A 20242-nucleotide genomic window follows, 5' to 3' on the forward strand; every position below is an offset into this window, starting at 1 on the left:
TGTTAACACACTTGATGCGGTGCACATGCAGAGAGAGCTGGTGTATGCTGATGTGATTCCTTCATGCTAGGACACTAAGGTATGGGCCCGCCCTAAAACAACCCAAAGAGACCTTCTTAGATAATAATATAATATATGTGTTAGGGAGGGTGAGATATAAGTGTTGTTAACTCTTATTCATTACAGCATGTTAACATGCTGTCACCATTCGCTTTTTATGTCTTAGTAACTATGCTGATAATTTTGCTACTGATAATAAGTATACTTGTATTATCAAAGATACTGCGCCTGAGAAGACGGCATTAGTAAATAAACATTTCAAATGCACATGTGTCTTCTTTACTCCATGTTCTGGTTTGTAATGATAATATAACGAAAGAGTGTTCATGAGTCCCACGTACCCTGAGGTACTGTAAGTTCATGTTCTGGTTTGTCTAAACATTGGGTGTTTGATATGTCCAATGAGACACTGTAGCTAGCTCGGTAAGGGGTGAGTTGGTTGCTAAGGTAAGTTTTGGGACATCCTAATTTGCCGAGGTTCCACTCCTCTGTGCACAGTTCTGTGTGAGTACAGAAACCCTGCAACATGGTGATTGATGACTTTTCTAAATATCCTGAAGTGGAAATAATGGACACCAGCACAGCATGTCGCACTATACCGCTGTTCGATAAAATCATGGCGACACATGGTCTGCTTTCTGAATTGCGCACTGATAATGGACCCCCTTTTTCCAGTCATGAATGTTCAACGTATCTGCAAACCAGAGGTATTGTGCACCGTAGGGTTACCCCTTTATGGCCTCAGGCCAATGGAGAAGCTGAACGCTTTATGCGTACCCTTAACAAAGCAATCAGGATTGCCGTCGCAGACCGTCAGGATCTGGGTTGTGCTATATTTGTGTTCTTAAAGGAATATCGGATGACTCCTCAGTCCACCACGAAAGTCAGTCCAATGTCCCTCTGCATGAATCGTCCTATCAATGATTTTGTGCCTCAAATGGAGGCGGTTCCGGCAAGCTATGCAGTTGTGGCTGGGGAGCCAAAGAATTGTCAAGTGATTAATGCCAAAGTGGCATCCAGCCATGGGGCTAAGCCCAGGACTTTTTTGGTTGGTGACATTGTAATGGTGAGAAACCTGCACCATAAAGGGAAGTTTAGTTTACCTTTTGAGCCTGAGCCTTGGGTTGTGCAATCCGTTCATGGGACAAAAGTGACTGCTGTGAGGGATGGGTTGGTTGTTTCACTGAATGTATATTTTTTTTAATCTTATCGAGCTCCCATCGATGTTCAAAATTATGGACATGTGGTACCCTGTGATGGTTTCAGATGATGGATTTGATGATTTGTGTTCAGGATTTCCTTTGGTTCCAGTGGCTGAAAACGTGACACCTGGACCGTATGGTGCGGTTCCATCTATGTCACCATCCGGAGTGGAGGTTGAACCTGTTTCTGTGTCTTCCCTCCCTATTGAACATCTGATACCCGAATCTGACTCCCAACGTCGGGGTGTGGGGAGGTATCAGCTACGGCCGTATCCTGCTCCTTCTACACGTTTGAGGAATTATGTAACATGTTTGAGTTGAATTTGTGTTTGTTTTTTTGTTTTTTGTTGAATTTGTGGAGGAATGTGATGTGCTCGTTGTTCTTATCTTGTGTTGACTGGCAGCACCTAAAGGGATCGCGCTGGTTCACCTGTTTGTTATATAGGGTGGAGAGCTAATTGGTTTATTAGGGGTGGGGCTTTTCTTTGCAATTAAAGACTCCTGGTGCGGCCAGGAGAACAAACAGTCTGACCTGGGTTTTGTGATTACTACTTCCGGCTTCCGACACCACACCATGCAGACTCATTTGGGGTTTTTTGGGCTGAAGGGCAGGAGCACTGCCCTATCTTCTGTACGTAGCATAGATACATCGGCAGGGGCATGAAAACATCTCTAGAACTCGGCGCCGGTGTGTGTTTTTTCCATAAACGCTTGCAGGGGAGGGGCAACAGGAGCAATTTCTCCAAATAACGGCTTATAATATATATTTAAATGTATAACTTTCCTTCTTAAAAGACCACCAATTGTAGAACTAACGAAGTTTAGTGGGGAGGGAGGGTGATCTTATTTCAAATACTGACCTTTTTAACCCAAGTAACTGTGATTAGGGAGAAAAGTTAATTCAGTGTGTGTCTCTGGGTCTGCGGGGATACGGGGCGATAGAACCGACGTCTACCACACCGTCTTCTTATACTTTGCAGATTACTCGTTGGTGCTTTGCTATGGAATTCTGAACATAAAAGGAACAACTGATACGATACACTACTATAGATGTATTTAAATAGAAAGGCGCCCTCATATAAAAGTTGCGTTTTCATCGTGTACGCCCACCCCAGTTCCCGTTTGTGCCCTCCGGGCCCTCGGCTCTCTGTTATGTTAATGAGTCCAGTACCTGTGCCCAGGATGGAAAAGGCCACGCCCCAGCCTGGGTACATAACCCCTTGTCTGGGGGCAGAGCCCTCGCCTTCGCTCTGTTGCTGGATTTTGAACTGAAGACGAAGACCGGACCCAGGAATCCTGAAAAGAGGGCTTGAGTCACGTCCTGCAGGAACTGCTCGGCCTTAACTACGGACGTCAAGGAGGCCCGTTCACACTCAGGTATGCTGCTTTTTAAAGTGCCGGTTATTTTAAGATGTGCCATGCTCTGTCACCTACAGATTGTATGCCACAGTTTTTGGTGAAGCGAGGCCGGGCAAGGGGGTCATGGGCACGGATGCAAGGACAACGATCCCACTCCCTGTTCTGGCAGTGATGAGCACCCTAATTGGGATTGTATTGTAATTGCATTTATATGGCGCTTACTAGAGAGCCTCTCTTACCCCTGGGATCTAGTGCCACAACACCGTTGTCCCAGTAACGCTAGCCTCCTGTTGGCGACGGCTGCCCTGCCTCAAACTGCACCCCGAGTTTTAGACTAAAATGGGCGATTTTGCAGCGCTATGAATTTGAATGTTAGAAGAAGCATGGACTGAAATATTCGGTTTTAAATACGAATGTGCCCGTATTTTTGTTTTGCAAACTTCCGTTTGCGAGTCTCTCGCTGATGCTTTAATGCCTCGCGCAAGAAAACATTGTCCACACCTTCTTTTAGGAGCAAGAAAGGCCACTTTTATTTTAGGACAGGTGCATCATCAATATCATAAACATATTCATTATTTATTTATTATTTACATAATTCAACTCTACAGTGAGCCTACGAAACCTAAATCCCAAAACCCCGAACAAACTCCTGCCTACTAACCCTAGCCTACCCAACGCTACCCTTCAGGATGGCCAACCCGCTCCAGGCTGCCCACCCCCACTAACAAAAACCCGCCTACAAAAGAACAAAGGCACCCATCCTAACAGTGGCAAACCTACCTAAACTAAAACAGTGCCTAGAGCACCGCAAAAGAACAAACCCAGAAATAAAGAAAGAAAAAGAAAAAAGAGGGAGGGTGGGTGGGGCAAAACAACCTCCCTACACGCCTCCCGCCACGCAGTTGCTAATCCCCGCCTGACTTCCCCTTTTCAACCCTCTGCTAATCAGCCCCCCACCTGTTGATGTTCCTCGCGCGAACCTGCCCAGGGAGAGACCGGCTCGCGCCTGGCTCTCCCTGGGTCCCCCCTCGCGCAAGAAAACATTGTCCACACCTTCTTTTAGGAGCAAGAAAGGCCACTTTTATTTTAGGACAGGTGCATCATCAATATCATAAACATATTCATTATTTATTTATTATTTACATAATTCAACTCTACAGTGAGCCTACGAAACCTAAATCCCAAAACCCCGAACAAACTCCTGCCTACTAACCCTAGCCTACCCAACGCTACCCTTCAGGATGGCCAACCCGCTCCAGGCTGCCCACCCCCACTAACAAAAACCCGCCACCCAGGAAAACCTTTAGCGTTTTCCTGCCCCACCTAAAGGAAAGGAAGGAGCACACCACAACTGTACTTGAAGAACCTTGCTAATCAAGTCCCTGAGTTCAAGGAGGTAAAAAGAGAGGCCCAAAGCTGAGAGATGCACACCGTCCTCACAAAATAAATGATGTTCAGATACTTGTAAATGATAATGGTTCAAACTGTATATCCCCCAATGTTGACAAAAAAGGCGCATTGTCCTGTTCACTTTCCGTCTAGCCTTTTCCAGGGCAGAATGGGTCCGTGCCCCACGCCAGTGCAAACGGGGCACAAACTCAGTCCATATGAGCATGGTGCTCTCCCATGTGGTTCGGATGATTTCCAGGTCCTGCTTCATTAATTTTAACAAGGTCAGCCCAGAGAGAGAAACCAAGTCATTCTCTCCCAAATGTAGCACCAGGAGATCCGGAGGGCCCCCCAAACACTGCGAAACCAAAGCAGCCAAGGCGGGAAAAAGCCCACCCCAGCGCATTCCCCCTGTTCCATGCCATGAGACTTCATGTGTCATACTGTTCAGGCCAAGTGATCTCCCACAAAGCTGGCTGGCAGCGGCTAAAGCTGCTCGTTTAATAAAAGAGTGCCCCAGTATCCACACCCTTCTTTTGCATCCGGCGACTGATAGCCAGGGACCTAGGAGAGAAAGAAATGTTAGACCAGCCAAAAATGCACTATTTCCTCACATACTTTTCACAACACTTGGAACGCCAACGACCAATGCGTCGGATCTGGGACCAGTCCCACCCCAGGCGGGCGGCCTCCGTCGCCGCACCAATTCTGAAGGAATGGGTACCAAACTGAACAGGGTCCTTCCCCAAACGCAACAAGACCTTACGTAATACAGCCAACAATTGAGATGCCACTATGGGACTACCATCCGCATGACAAAATATGGACCCCTGTAGAAAATGCGGAGAGGACACAAACCCTTCCCATTCCCCAACCGGGCAACATGCAGAGACCCCACTCCTACCAAGGAACACCCACTTACCCCTCCCCATCTGGTCGGTTTTGGATGCCCGCAGCCAAAGTCGCACTCTGTCACTTTCCAACACCACCTCACCGCTGGTCATGCCTACCCTGCCCCGCAACCCCAGCAACTCTGATGCCCGAAATGCCCCAAAGAACAACCACACAAAACACAAACGAAATTTGGCACACTCAAAAGCATCATGACAACACACCTCCAGTTCCGGCAACATCAACTGGAGCAATTCAAACGTCACGGGCTGCCGGAGCTGCTGACCCCCAGCCCGGAGCCTGGCCAAACCTTTCAACAATTTACGAACCAACACCCCCCCAACCGGATCCCTCCCCCACCAAAGCTGTCCATAAAAAGAAACCCCAGCCAATTTACCCGAAATGGTAGTGGGCGCCAGGCCTTTGTCCGCCAGATGTAAAACAAACTGCAAGATGCATTGTTCATCAGACCAACCAGCCCTGAACGGCCCCATCGAAACCTTGCAAAACTGCAGAAACTCAGACCAGGCTTTCACATAACCCCGCCTGGTGGATTCAGCCACAGAATTTTCCACCAAGTGGTGAACCCTCAATCCCCCAGGTCCCATACGTACTGTGGGATCGGTGTTGGTGCCAGGTCCGCCCCAGGAGCTAACTTGCGGAACTCGGACCACTGAAAGCGAGACAAAGAGTCAGCGATGCAATTAGAAGTACCAGGAACATGCCGCGCTTTAAAGACAATATTCAGTTGCAGACACCGCAGCATGAATGCGCGCAGGAGCCGCAAAACCCGCAAATCGCGAGCCTTTTGGTGATTGACAAGGTGTACTACAGCCAAATTGTCCACGTGAAACAAGACGGAACGATTCTGAAACTCATCCCCCCATAGGTGCAAAGCAACCAGCAGCGGGAAGAGCTCCAGAAACGCAATGCTGCGACCCTGATCCTTCCAGTGCGCCGGCCAGCCGGCCGCGCACCATCGACCTTCCCAAAATATTCCGAATCCGTGAGCCCCTGACGCATCAGTGAACAACTGTACTTGCCACACCATGTCCTCATCCGCAAAAAACAAGGACACGCCATTAAAGTCTTGCAGAAAACGAAGCCAGACAGTCAAATCGGCACGCACAGCGGTGGTAATGCGCACCCTATGATGGGGAAGGCTTGCTCCGGACATGGACAGACCCAGACGTCTGCAGAACGTCCTGCCCGCCCGAACAACCCGGCAAGCAAAATTGAGATAACCCAACAACTTCTGAACAGTTTTCAAAACCACTTTCCGCTCCCCCAACACCAGATGTATGAAAGCAGACATTTCCTTCACTTTAGCCACAGGCAGTCTCGCCACCATAGACAGAGTATCAATTTCGATCCCCAAAAAAGTCAGGGACGTACAGGGACCCTCTGTCTTGTCCGGCGCCAAGGGGACACCCAATTCCTCCGCTAGAGCCTGAAAGATGTTCAAAGCCGACTGACACTGCCCAGAGCAACCCTCCCCAATGAAAAGAAAATCATCAAGGTAATGACAGACCAACGCGTGGCCACTGACAAAAGTGAATCGCCACTGCAGGAAGGTACTGAAGGTTTCAAACAGGGAGCATGACACTGAACAGCCCATGGGCAACACCCGATCCACGTAGAAACTACCATCAAAATGCATTCCTAACAGACTGAAATCCCAAGGATGAATGGGCAATAGCCGGAAAGCCGACTGAATGTCGCTCTTCGCCAGCAAAGCCCCAACACCAGCCGTGCGCACGAGCCGTAAGGCATCGTCCACCGAAGCATAAGTGACAGTTGAGTCAGCTGGATCAATAAAGTCATTGATTGAGGAACCCTCGGGCCAGGACAGGTGATGAATAAGACGAAACTCCCCTTCCGCCTTCTTGGGCACCACGCCCAGGGGTGATACAATCAAGTCAGGCAGGGGACAATGCACAAAAGGACCAGCAATCCTACCAGCCGCAAGCTCTGCATCCAGTTTCTTCCGCACCACATGTGGACTCTCCTTCGCAGACTTCAAATTATCCGACCACCTGCCCACCCTGGGTCCCTGATACCCAATCCGAAACCCAATTTTGAAGCCCCAAGACAAAATCTTAGCTGCCTCAAAATCCGGATAATCCACCAGCCAGAGGTCGAGAACCTCCTGCCTAATAGGAGTAGGGGCCCTTGTAAACAGACTGATGGTGCTGCCCCCTGCCCCCAGAACCCCGTCCCTGATCACCCCATCTCTGGCCGGGAAAACACTGGGTGAGGGCGTGCTTCCCTCCACACTGTGAACACTCATGTTTATACCTGCAAGCGGGTCTGTTACAGGAACCTCTGTTAAAATGCCAGCAAGTGCCAGAAGCGGCTGATTGACCTCTGCCCCAAACCCCCGCCCCAGACTGAGCGGGGCGAGCTGAAAAGGGCCGATAAAACACAGGTTGCCCGCTAGCTGTGTGGGTCGTAGCAGGAGGGTTTGCCGATGCCATCCATTGCAACCATAACTCAGAGTCAACCGCACCCCACGAACGCTCAGGAAAAGCGGCCATGCGCGCCCTAAATTCGTCATCGTAGGACAACCAAGCAAAGCCTCCAAAATAACTGTGAGCCTTGCGGATGACATCTGCATATTTAAACATGTCTATCGCTTTCTCAGGATGACGTTGACAATAAACGCTGGCATAAATGAGAAAGGCCGAAGTCCAATTCTCTATGGACTTCGGAACGCGAGGCCTCCGAGCCAATTCTAATTCCTCCTCTTTCGACCCTTCTTTTGCCTGGACATCCCTGTGGAGAAGACGAAAAACATCTACAAAAGCCCCAGACCAGATCAGATTCTTTGTTTTTTCAGATAAATGGGACCCCAAGGGCATCCCCACCCCAGAATAAGGCAACTTTTTCGGTAGGATACTATCCTCCGTTACCCGAGTGGCATCCACCCCGCCATCCCCCGATATAGAAACTTCTTTTGCAACTTGCACAGTAGAAACATTTGAAATTACGGGCCGCTCAAGCCTCGGTGCCAGAGCGACTCGCTCAACCACAACCCCATCACCCGTACCACAGGATCTTGTACTCTTAACCGGGAGACTCTCCCTAGGTTGCACATTTGAAATTACGGGCCGCTCAAGCCTCGGTGCCAGAGCGACTCGCTCAACCACAACCCCATCACCCATACCAACAGATCTTGTACACTTAACCGGGAGACTCTCCCTAGGTTGCCACACTGACCACCACCCATCCTTACCTCTTGGTAACTGCTCCGACTGCTGGGCGACGGCCCCACGATCCCGCTGAGAAGGTCCAGACCACACTGCCCCTCGTACACCTGCAGGGTCCGCTCTAGACTCCTGCAAAACACGAGAAACAGTGGGTTGCCCCAACCCACCCCCCTGGGCCCGTGCTGCCAAAAGCCCAACATCTTTGTCCCTCAATTCCCCCTCTTCCAACTCATCATCATGAAAACTCCCACCGAAAGCTGCATCAGAAAATTCAACTTGATTACTTCCACTGGGCATAGCCCCATCACCAATACCCCCATCATAAAACTGCCAATCAATGGTCTGAAAGCTTTGTGGACAGAAAACTGTAGAAGAGGTATCCGCTCCAGATAGCCCCCCTGAAAGCCCACCACTGGAAACAGCCGTGGGGACAGTTCCCGGGCCCGTAGAAACTGCCAACAGCCGCCCAGCCGAAGGCGCAGATTGAAAACTGCTGCCGCTCAAGCCAGACGATGAAGGGTGCGCGACAACATGGTCCCTGAAAGCTGAACCGCAATTTTCCCCCAAGGGACGGCCCACCGACGCCAGACCATGGACACCTCCCGACCCAGTCGATTGACCCCCCAAGTGGCCACTTGGCCGCCCCCTGGGGACCGGGAACAAGGCTTGCCCCGGGTACTGGGGCGCCCCCTCGTTGAACAAACCCCTCATACCAGGAGCCGGGGGCGTGGGGATGGCAGCCCGAGGGCCAGGCAAACCGGCTGCCACAGCCGCAGTGGCCGGGGGGGGCAGCAATCTAGAGACAGTGCCCACTGGAACCACAGCAGGGGCAGGAGTGGGGACCACAGGAGGGGTTGGAGCCGGCAATGCAGCAGTGAGTGGCCCAGCACCGGCGTCACCCGTGTGCGGGGAGCCAACATCGCGGGGGGGGGCAGGGCCAGGCCCCAGCATGGCAGGAGAGAGCATAAAACACTGGCCATTAAGCCACAGGAGTGGGGAAACCCCCCCCGGAGAATTGGGCACCGTAACGGCAGGGACTACAGGCATACCGGCAGGGGGAGGGGTCGGCGCGTGCCCAAGGGAGTCCAGGCTCCGCCCCCGCTTTGGTTTAGGGCCCGCCTGCAGCCTCCCCGTCTTCCCCGAGACCAAGCCGCCTGAACGCGGAGCTTGACGGCCCGCAGAACGCCCCCGCCTCCCCCCGGGCGCCCCGCGGGAACCAGCACCAAGTAACTGGAATGCACATACCTGCTGGGGGGCGCCCGGGTCACCCGGCGGGGGCTCCACTGCAGCGACCGGCAAAACGAGCATGTGCCCGTCCGCAGGCGTGGCCGCCTCGCCGTCTTCCTCCTCCTCCGGGCCCGGGGTTAAACAAGCGTCCACGGCCCTGGAAACGCCCTCGGAAGCCTTGCGAGGTGGGCGGGCCAGTCCGACCCACGCCTCCGCTGGGACACCCGGCCGCAGCAGGTCCTCGCGCCCGGCATCGCAGAGGAACCGCACGGCCCTCCTGACCTCCTCCACGTCCTCCATGTGGTCAGAGAAAACCCAGGTACGACAAATACACGCCGCAAAACAACCTCCCTACACGCCTCCCGCCACGCAGTTGCTAATCCCCGCCTGACTTCCCCTTTTCAACCCTCTGCTAATCAGCCCCCCACCTGTTGATGTTCCTCGCGCGAACCTGCCCAGGGAGAGACCGGCTCGCGCCTGGCTCTCCCTGGGTCCCCCCTTGGCATTCGGTTCACCGCCTTGTCGCCAAGATTTCAATGGCGGCGAGCTGGCGAAATGGAACTAATCTCCAGTGGCGACACCCAAAAACAAACAAAATAGAAGCTTGCGTTTTATTTATTCTCGGAACAAGGGGACGCCAATGTTGACCTGACCACATAATTATGTAGGAAGTGACGTTGTTTGGCTGCTAACAAATGCATGCAGCTTTGTGGGCTTTGTAACTGTTCTAATGACAAATGCGGAAGCCGCTGCTTTCTGTAGTGTCGTGAAACGAGTTTAAGCTAATCCGTAGTGGGGGTACGTTTCAAACATGAGAGAATGCTTTTGTGTCACGCTTCTTGAAGTGGTTTCTGAGGCATGTTCTTTCTCTCAGATGTTTGTTGTATATGCCTTGGTTTTCCGAGTAAATTCATCGGACGCGACACAAGGCAGGTGTTGGCCCCGATGTGTGTTTGATGGTGACCTCCAGAAGAGGTGCAGCGTGTGATACCTTCCAATGCTGCGTGCACACGACCTTGCCCTGAAATTAGACTTTTTTGTTGGTCTTTGATTGCACACATTAAAGCTTATTCACAAGACCCTTTCGCTGCCAGTGGGTCAATTTCTATACCGCTAGGGCAGCGCAGAGTGCCGAACCATGTCTACGAGGCCAAGCACTTTGCATGGCTTTCGATGGCCTCATATGTATGGTGTATGGCAATGCAGCGCAAGCTGCTGTGTTGCTTTACTATGCGTCAGAGGGGCGTTCCATGGGCGTTGCAGTGGGATATTCCATACAACGCCCATAGGTTTTGACACATTTCCAGATTTACAAGTATCTGTAAACCAGGAAATGCGTAAACATATTTTCATTTCTCCTTGTTTTCCCCTCTTTCTGTGAAGCTGCATTCTGCAGCACACATAGAAAGAGAAAAAACCCTCCATTGATTATTTTTCAGGTTTCGCCAATTCATTGTAAATGAGGCCCTCTGTTCAGCTCCTACTAATGAATGCATGTGAATTATACTGTGGCAATGACACAAGGACGTGGATACACTCCTAATGTCTTATCACAGACATAAGGAGTGGCACCCTTCCAGTAAAACGCAGCACCCACCTGACACCCTCAAGACAGACATTTCATTGTATCCCCCTCTTTTGTCCGTGTTTTTAGCTTTAAAGGAAGAACACTAGAATATGAACCCATACGTGACCGAGACTGAACTGATCCTGGAATGGCACGCATCCCAAATATCTAAGAACCTGGTGGAGGTAGAGCTGGATGATTATTTTGAGGTTCTGCAAGAGCTTGGCTCTGGCGCCTCCGGATCTGTGCTGATGGCACAAAACAGGACAACCGGTGAAAAGCAAGGCTTAAAAGTAGAATTAGACCTAGGGGCTAGGTACCGCGTTCAACTTTCTAAAATGATCTGGGTAGGAATCAGTAAACAACTGAAACACATTGTCCACAAAGTAGAATACCCTAGAGGTCATGTTCTTGTGCATCGTATGTTTTTCCCCCTCAAAACGTATCGGCCTGATACTGAACAGACATTGCTTTGTTTCCCAATTTTCCTTTTTTTTAAAAATATTTTTTATTGGATTTTGTACAGAAAAAAGACAATACAACACATAAGACAACACCCCCCCCCTCTGATCGGGCAGATTAAATATAAACAAAATGAATTTCAAAAGCTTATATGTTATAATAATACATAAAAGTAAATATTTGAATTAACACATGATTCTTCAAGATAAAAATAAACATTGAGTTAGATAGGTATACATTAGAGCTAGACGATTGTTGCCATATTATTGTTATATAAGTGACTAGGATTTAGACCATTCTATTAAGACCAAATTTTTAAGCCTTTTATTCTACGTTTCCTACCTTTAGTTTTATATATTGCCATTTCTAAATTAAAAATTGCCCACAGTCTTGAAAACCGCTGTTGATATGAGGGGGCAATAGGATCTAGCCAAGCCGATGCTATACGAATTCTTAATAAGGCCATCGAAATAAAAATCAATTCATGACCAGTATTCTGATTAGCACAGTTTGTTAGGCCCAGTACAACTGTTTGATCAGATAGGTTAATCACAGTTTTAAGGATCAATGAGAGGAAATGTTCAATTTTTGATTTAAGAGAAGTTAAAGAGGGACAAGATGAAAAAATGTGTATACAATCCGCATCTTGTAAGTTACATCGAAAGCAGCATGTTCTTCTCCCATCACCCCATTTGGTGATTCTATCTGGAGTATAGTACATAAAAAAACATATTTTATAAAATTGTGTTTGTAATTTGGTTGACATGAGTGTAGTTTGTGATAGCCCATGTACATAGTCAAATTCTTCTGTAGAAATTATAAATTTCTTTTGCCATTTCTGAATAATCTTCTGCCTGTCATCCGATAAATGTGTCAGTAATAACTGGTATAACCCCCCGATCCGTATTTTTTCCTGATAGTGGCTGAGAGTTTCAGCTAAGATGCTTTTAATCACAGTGTCTTCTCTCCTCACACGTCATGATAGAAAATCTCTTATTTGGAGATATTTAAAGAAATCTCTCCATTCCAAATGATACTTGTCTTTCAAAAATTCAAAAGTATATATCCCTTTGGAGGAGAAAAACCAACCTATATAAGTAATTCCAGCTATAATCCATCTATCAATATAGGAATCTTTAAATATGTGTGGTAAGAGGGGGTTATTTTGTATCGGTGTATAAAAAGATAACCGTCCCAGACCTATAATTTTCCTCACAGATTTCCAAACTTTAAACACTGCTATGAGTGTTTTTAGTCTTACTTTTTTATGGTAACTATCGAAGAGATATCTCCAAAGATAGCCGATGCTTCTGTCACCTAATATTATTTGATGAATTGTTGGAGCGTCTTTATCGCCAGTTGTCCCTGTTCAATCAAGAAGAAAAAGCTCATGGTTATATAACAAGACTGTTGCCCAATAATATAGCCTAAGGTTTGGAAGGCATAATCCTCCTCTTTCTTTGGGAAGTGTCAGTAGTTTATAGGCGTGGCGGGGCTGTGTGTATGACCAAATAAAGTCCGTATAGATATGTTCCATTCTTTTAAACCATTGGTCTGAGATTTCCAGATTAATGGCTCTAAATATATACATAAGTTTTGGAAAGTAGACCAATCTTAGAGCATTTACCCATCCGATCAAAGAAAGATGTAGATTATTGATACGGCGGAGATCTTTTTGCATTTTATTTGATATAGGTTTTAGGTTCAGGTCGACTAGATTCTCTAATTCCGAGGTTATTGTAACCCCTAAATAAGTGGCTGAATTTGTTATACGTGGATCTATCATAACGCATTTGTTGTTGATAGTTATTTGGGTTTTCCCTCGATTCAGAGCGTATCCTGAAATAATGCCAAATCTTGATGCCTCCTGTTCAATAATTGGTATAGCCAGGTTTGGGTTAGCAGTGACAATGGCGATATCGTCTGCATTGGCGAGAATTTTTGTTGAGTTTTTATTTATCGAGATGGCAATTATATTCCTATTATTTTGCAGTCTCCTGATAAATGGATCAATATAAAGAGCGAACAACAGCGGGGAGCAGGGGCATCCCTGCCTTGTTCCTCTCGAGATTTTTTGTTCTTTTGAGTTACCTCCATTAACCACCACCATAGCCTGAGGATTAATGTAGAGTTTTTGTATTGCCTGTATAGAAGCCTGGTTAAAACCGACCCTGGACATTGCCCGCCACAAAAATGACCAGGAGACCGGATCAAAAGCTTTCTCGGCATTGAGTAGAATTAGTGCCATCGGGTCTCCTGCCACCTGGGTATGGTCAAATAAGCTAATTACCCTCCGTGTGTGATCGGTAGTGTCTCTCCCAGGGATAAAGCCATGCTGAATTTTAGATGTAACTTTATGAATTATTGATGAGATACGGTTGGCGAGTAGTTTGGAGTAGATTTTAGAATCTGTATTTATTAATGTGATGGGTCGATAAGAGCCCATCTGGTCAGGGGGTTTGTTTTTCTTAGGGAATATGACGATTTTAGCCGTAGACCATGAGTTGGGGGGTTGCCCTCCTCTAAATAGATGTAAGCATAGGTTCAACAAAATTTCTTGAAGTTGATCCAGAAATACTATATAAAATTCAAGTGGGATAGCATCTACTCCAGTAGCCTTCCCGCGGGAGAGATCTTTTACCGTTTTTCTTATTTCCTCAATGTCGGGGGCCTTTTCCAAGATTAGCTGTTCTTCGGTGTTGAGTTTGTCACAGGTATCTATATCTAAATATTCGGTAATTTTCTCTTGGCCTATTTCTCCCTCTTCTGTATAGAGAGCACTGTAAAAACGCCAAAATGCTTCTCTGATCTTCTCTGAGTCGGATACTCTACCGATTATAGGGTCTTGGATTTCCTGAATTACATTTTGTGTAGTCTGCTGTCTCATCCGGGTTGCTAATTGCTGACCAACTGACTCACTAACCTCGTATATTTTTTCCCGGTGAACAGTAGCTTTTTTAACGGCTTTATTGGTATATATATTTGTAATTGCCGCCTTAGCTATTGCAACCTGAGTTTGTGCATTACTTATCTCTTCTGTGGTAGAAGAGCTTCCCAATTTTCCAATGCTTTATGATCGTCTTGCGTTTAGTGTTTTCTGTGAAAAAAATCACTTGACCTGGTTGTTCTTCGGCCTTTCCTCCATGTGTCATCTCTGCTCTCCACTGGGGGCCCTGTTGGTGCTACCACTTCTCTGTACTAATTGAAACAAAGTTATTACATTGCACAGGTTCACAATATCTCCAGAGTGAGGTTGAGGATGTCTTGTACATTTTGCAAAGTATGTCCTTAACCAATGACTGCTTTTTCTCTACAGACCAGAAAGTGGCCCTGAAGCTTCTCAGTAAAGGCCGTCCATCACAGAGGAGATTTTTGATGGAGTACTGCATAGCTTTCTGTCTCACCTCGCTCCCCAATATTATCGCTAGCTACGGAGTTGCTTTCCAGACCAAAGAGCACTGTTTTTGCCCAGGAACTGGCCCCTAGAGGTGACCTCTTCTGTTTGATTCAGGATCAGGTATGTACACACATGGGCCAGTCTAGTACAGCTTCTTCATGTTATATGGCAAATTAATGCATTCATAGCGGAATGCGTGTAACTGTCTAATACTGTATGCAGATCTGTTTATGCATGAGTCATCTCAAGGGTTTATAATATGGTGCATTTCCTTATGCGAATCCTTACTTGTCAATTTGCACCTATCCATTTTTTATTTTTCTGCTTTTCAGGTTGGAATTCCAGAAAAGAAAGTAAAGCGCTGTGCGGTTCAGATATCTAGTGCTTTGGACTTCATGCGGAGTAAAGGACTTGTGCACCGTGACATCAAACCAGAGAATGTGCTACTCTATGATAAGGAATGTCACAGCATCAAAGTGACTGACTTTGGGTTAATTCGACTGAAGGGAACTGTTGTATCTGCAAGGTCAGGAACGGTCCCATACATGTCCCAGAACGTTTACAGACCCCAAGCTGACTGCTTGGAGGTTGCCTACAGCCTGGATGTGTGGGCTTTTGGGATACTTCTCTTCTGTGTGTTGATTGGCACCTTTCCTTGGGAGACACCAAGATTTGAAGACATCAACTACAGCATCTTTGTGGACTGGGCGTCTACAGGTGCAGGCGGGGTTCCTTGTCGGTGGAAAAGTTTCACTGTTGAAGCCCTCAATATGTTCCGTCAATTTCTGGCTCACAATCCTCTCCAGAAGAGCAATGCTGTGGAAGTCCTACGCTTCATTGATTTTCCTTGGACAGTGGATCTCGGCCTGGCAGGTGGTTTGGAAGACACCAACAATATAGCAGAAGACAGCAGCACTGAGCTCATCTCCAGTGACTCCATGTCTTCTGGCGGTGATGGACAGGCTGTGGAGATGAGTAGTGGATCTTCGAGCTCCTCTGATTCTGAAAGCATTGACGCAGAAGAGAGCAACAAGAGGATCAGTTTGGGCTCCCTGATTTCAGACTTCAGTGACAGCACATGTTGTTCTCTTGAACCAGAAGGGTTTTTCACAGACTTTGAAATGAAGCCAGATCAATGGAGAGAACATAGCACAGACCAGACCCTACTCATAGATTACTCATCTCTATTCTTGGGAGCTGAGGTAGAGGTCTCGTGACATGGTGTCTGAGTGCAAATGAGATCAACGGAATGTCCATTTCATGAACTGCAAAGAGAGACTGCCTGTCCGTACTAAGAGAACAGAAGCTGTGATGGCTCTCAGACATGGCTAGCGTCTCCATGGGAGTGGAATAGCCTAAAGCGTTGTTTGGAGGCCAAGGTAAGCTAACGTATCCACCTCTGTCATGATTTCATAGGTTCTTACTCAGTACTCTTATCATCCTAAGATTACAATTTCAAATGCTGCAGCCATGGGCTCAACCATTGATCACATATTGGTGCTTCTCAAACTCAGGTCTTATGCATTTCTACAAAGCAGCACAAATTCAAGCAATGCTTAATAGCTTAATCTTCTCCTATCATCCAAACAAAGACCGCTTACCCCAGTAACATTTACCTCTAACAGTGCCACAAAAGTGATGTCTTTGCAGGGTAGGACCAAGTCATTGTCTGTTCTCGCCAATTCAATAGAAGCATCCATGTCACTATGCAAATCGGCTAAAGCAACTAAATATCATATGCACTGCATACATGATCAAAATAGAAAGTGAAAGTTTATGGAGAAGAATTAAGGCTGGCTTCCTTACAGAAGCAATGTGTTTTAAGCAATTAAACCTTGGATACATTTTATGGTATAGTAGGCATTGGCCATAGGACCATTGTCTTTCGTTGTTCTCCACCAGGTCCCTTGGTTTCACAAACCAACCTATCTAGCTAAACAGTCATTTTATCACATGGTGTCTATGCCCTAGTGGGGACAATGCCTCGGTTAACGGAATATCTAAACAAGCATTGGCATAGCCAATAGATCTCGCCTTTGGGACCTGCTGCGTAACTAAATACTTATAAGGTCTCAAAGGCGAGATCTATTGGCTATGCCAATGCTTGTTTAGCAGCCTGTGAGGCGATTTGGCTGTTTTTGCGTTGTTCAATGCCGCCAGCGGCACAGTGGGTGCCTGAGTTGCCTTTCTGGAGGCTGATGGGCGTCCATTACCTCCTCTTTATCAACGGCAGAGGTGTCACTCCCTTTCTCTCTCTCTGGGGCGGCCCATTAATATATGCATATTGAGCCGGGACAGGGGGCCTGAGCAAAAGTGCCCTCACTTGTTTTCAGGTGTGTGTCACCAGTGTGGAGTAATATGTGCATTTTTTTATCCTCCGCCCTTTTTTTTCTATAAAATTTCATCGAAGCAATGTTTTGCGGAAAGGCAATATGCAATGTGGGCCACTTTTTTTGCGTGCCTGGGTCGATTTTTCATCCCAATCCAACCCAGTGTGTAGTCCCGATCATATTTAAAAATACAGTTGAAAAGGATAGTGAATGTGCTGAGCTTCTTCAGTGTGTACTTGTTTATGTTTTTTTGTGTATCATTGTTGAGGATTGTAGAAATCTCTTTGTAGTCAGTGACCTTCAGTTGTGACTCAGTCGTGCACGCAGAAGTCCAAAGGTTGATAAGCTCTACTGGAGAGGGTAAGTGTGTAGAGGATGGGCACTTTAGAGATGCGCTAATGTATTTGTCTTTATGTCCACTCTTTTGTTTGTTTACGTCATATGTCGGGTTTTTGATGGTTTGCCAGGTCCTTACCTTCAGATACCGGCTGCAGGGCTAACCACCTGACAATTCAACACTTGGCCAGATTCAAACTTTATCTATTCAAACTATTCAAGTTAAATAGTAATTTCTGTGTAATTATTTGTGCATGGTGCCATGACCTCATATTTTTTTATTCCAAATATTCCTTTTCCGGTCACTTTTCACAAACACCATTTACTTCCGCACAAACGCTCCTCAGAGTGCACAGACAGGTCAGTCTGTGTGAGAGGAAGGCTGCACGAAACCACCTCTCTTGTTCTGTGGAAGCAGCCAGGAAATGAATTCTCCGCCAGATGAACTACCGTTTAAACACACATTTACCCCAGAAAACAAAACCACAACTTCATCCAAAATGTTCCTCCTTCAAATAATAACCAGCGCTGAAAGACAAGGGTGGCCTCCCGGCCGCGAAAGTGAAAGTTGTGCATGTACAGCATTTCCCTTACGGTAGCGAGCAGCGGCAGGCCCGATAATTGCTAGTATATGGTGCCGCTGCTGGCTCCTGCAAGGGAATCGCCATACATGCACGAGTAGTGATAGGAAACTGTGCAAAACATGCACGAGTTTCATTGAAAGTGCTGAGCGATTCCAAGAGGTCCCTTTAAGCAGCGCTTGGGCGCTGCGTAGATAGACCTAAAAACAAAGAATAGTGCCCATCCTCTGGATTGGCGGGTGTGCCCCCAAAATATTTCCATCTATTTGTGAGTTGGACTACTTGCTCCACCCATTCTCGGTTGGCACAGCTACAACTAGTCAGCGTGGGAGCTCAGTCACAGGACATTCCACGAGGAACACCCTCTTGCAATTGGAGGCATTCATTTCATCTATAGGTTCACTAATGGATACACACCACCAGGGGTTCTATGTTAAGTTGATCAATGTGTATTTTGTCTATTTTTTTCACATGAGATCTTTTTCAGTTGTTTGTCTGGGTTGTAAAAGAAACACTGCGATAGAATATTGTTGCTTATGGTTACAAAGAGAGAAGATTTGTTTTTCTCTTTGATTTCAAGAAATTGTTTCAGGTTATTTATCACTGTTAGTATATTTATGGAATTATCTCATTGGAATCTAATTCTTGTTTCTCTTTCCTTGAAGTTTGTGGGAAAATGGGATGGGTCATCGAGCCCACCCTTTTCCTACGCCACGGCTGGACGGAGGACGCATGAAGGACACTGCTACTGGAACCCTTACCACTAACACCAGCAGCTACGTCTGAGCAGTGTGTCTGGACAGAAGTGGGTGCAATAGGAGGTTTTGAAAAGTTTCATCCTTGAAGATACTGAGAGAGCCACAGGCAGAAAGGAATCAGCCACGTCTCAATACTGAAGATGTTGAATTCCTGTTCCGCAGTTCTGCTGTGTACTGAGCTCTGTCCTCACGGCAGCTCCGCTCTACCCTGCGGCTGGCTGATTGGAGCTGCGACTGAGGCTGAGCGAAGCCAGTTAACGGCCGGCAACCAACGCCCAAACGGAGCAGCATGGCGCCCGACACCCAGGGCCTGGGAGATGAAGCGGAGTATCCAGAGCCTAGCGTGTGGATGATTTGTAGACTTGGCTGGGGAGGGGGGCGCTCCAGCCACCATTACCCCCATTATCGCCGCAGCTGCAAATGGACAGCACGGTCGCCCGCTCCAAGTAAGGCTTCTCGGCTTCGCATCAGTCATCGCTGCTTCGAGTGGCAGCGTGGTATCAGCTTCGGGGGCTGAGTTGGTGATAATCAAGGTCATATAAGGAGAGAGCCTGAGTGCGGTGGTATTAGTGGCCACCAGCGGATTGTGAGCCTGGATCTCCTGCTGAAGCGGCCTAGGACTGGGTGCGGCTTGCAGGAACCGTGAGCTCCTGCTCAGCGTCTCCCTCTCATTGACCCTGTCTTCTGGTGCAGTGGGTGATGACAGGACAGCGATTGGCAGCTGGATTTTTGCCCTACCATACAGTGATTGAGTCTTTTAACTGAGAGGTGTACACTAGGAACATAAGGAATCACAAGGAAACATAAGAGAAAAGATGAATTAAGGTATAAAAAGGGACATGGTGCAAAGATATCTAAAAAGGGAGCAGGTCATATAAGGTGCTTGAGTGGTGGGGGGAAATAGTGATGTAAAGTGGCCTACTCAGGGTAAGGCGCGATCCGTGACTAGTCAGGGATGCTTCTGTTTGATCCCTCAGGTACGTTTCTCAGGCCGTTGGCAATCACCTGGACAGGAGGTCCACGGAGGCCCTGTGGAAGCTGTGCTGTCCAGCTGGGTCTGAGTGTGGTTTGCAGGGGCTCCGTCCAATCCAACAGCTAGGTTGACAATTACCTACAAAAGAATGGTGTATCCTTGAGGCACTAGAGGAGGTTTAGCACAACACCAATTACCTTAGTTAAAGTAACCCCAGCACCCCTCTGTCTGTCTGTCTACCATGGCCTACAAGAAACTAAGAACATGAACAATCCATATGAAAAGACTGGGCACGCAGCAATCAATGCGAAAGAGTTTAGGTAAGGCAGCCCTTATAGGAGTCTTTTCTGGGAGCGCAGAAATGACAAATTTCTTTGCCAAAACTCCAATAACGGAACAAGTAAATTCATGAATTGAGCAGAAAAAAACACAGGAGACAGGTTTAGATAAAGCAGAGGATATCCGCATTCCTTCGCAAAAAATCAATGGACATGCTGGAGA

General features: G+C 47.4%; 1 protein-coding gene and 1 pseudogene across 1 annotated transcript; one reads left to right on the forward strand and one right to left on the reverse strand.

The window, feature by feature from the left end:
• Positions 1–3238: 3238 nt before the first annotated feature.
• On the reverse strand, positions 3239–8771 carry LOC144766863 (uncharacterized). The gene is made up of 2 exons (XM_078650575.1): positions 8137–8771; positions 3239–4574 (listed from the first exon to the last, which is right to left on the reverse strand). Exons 1-2 carry the CDS (start codon positions 8405–8407, stop codon positions 3925–3927), a joined length of 921 nt encoding a protein of 306 aa, XP_078506701.1. The 5' UTR covers positions 8408–8771; the 3' UTR covers positions 3239–3924.
• A 2243-nt stretch (positions 8772–11014) lies between these two features.
• Positions 11015–15980, forward strand: LOC144769150 (serine/threonine-protein kinase SBK1-like; annotated as a pseudogene).
• Positions 15981–20242: the final 4262 nt, after the last annotated feature.

This window comes from Lissotriton helveticus, chromosome 7, assembly GCF_964261635.1.
Source record: "Lissotriton helveticus chromosome 7, aLisHel1.1, whole genome shotgun sequence".
Classification (NCBI taxonomy): Eukaryota; Metazoa; Chordata; class Amphibia; order Caudata; family Salamandridae; genus Lissotriton; species Lissotriton helveticus.

Bases quoted from the DNA above. Each gene is read 5' to 3' on its own strand.
- LOC144766863 (XM_078650575.1), bottom strand. From the start codon at position 8,407: ATGCCCAGTGGAAGTAATCAAGTTGAATTTTCTGATGCAGCTTTCGGT. The intron at 4,575-8,136 runs GTAAGGATGGGT...TTTCTCTCCTAG, and splicing joins GTCGGAGCAGTTACCAAGAG to GTCCCTGGCTATCAGTCGCC.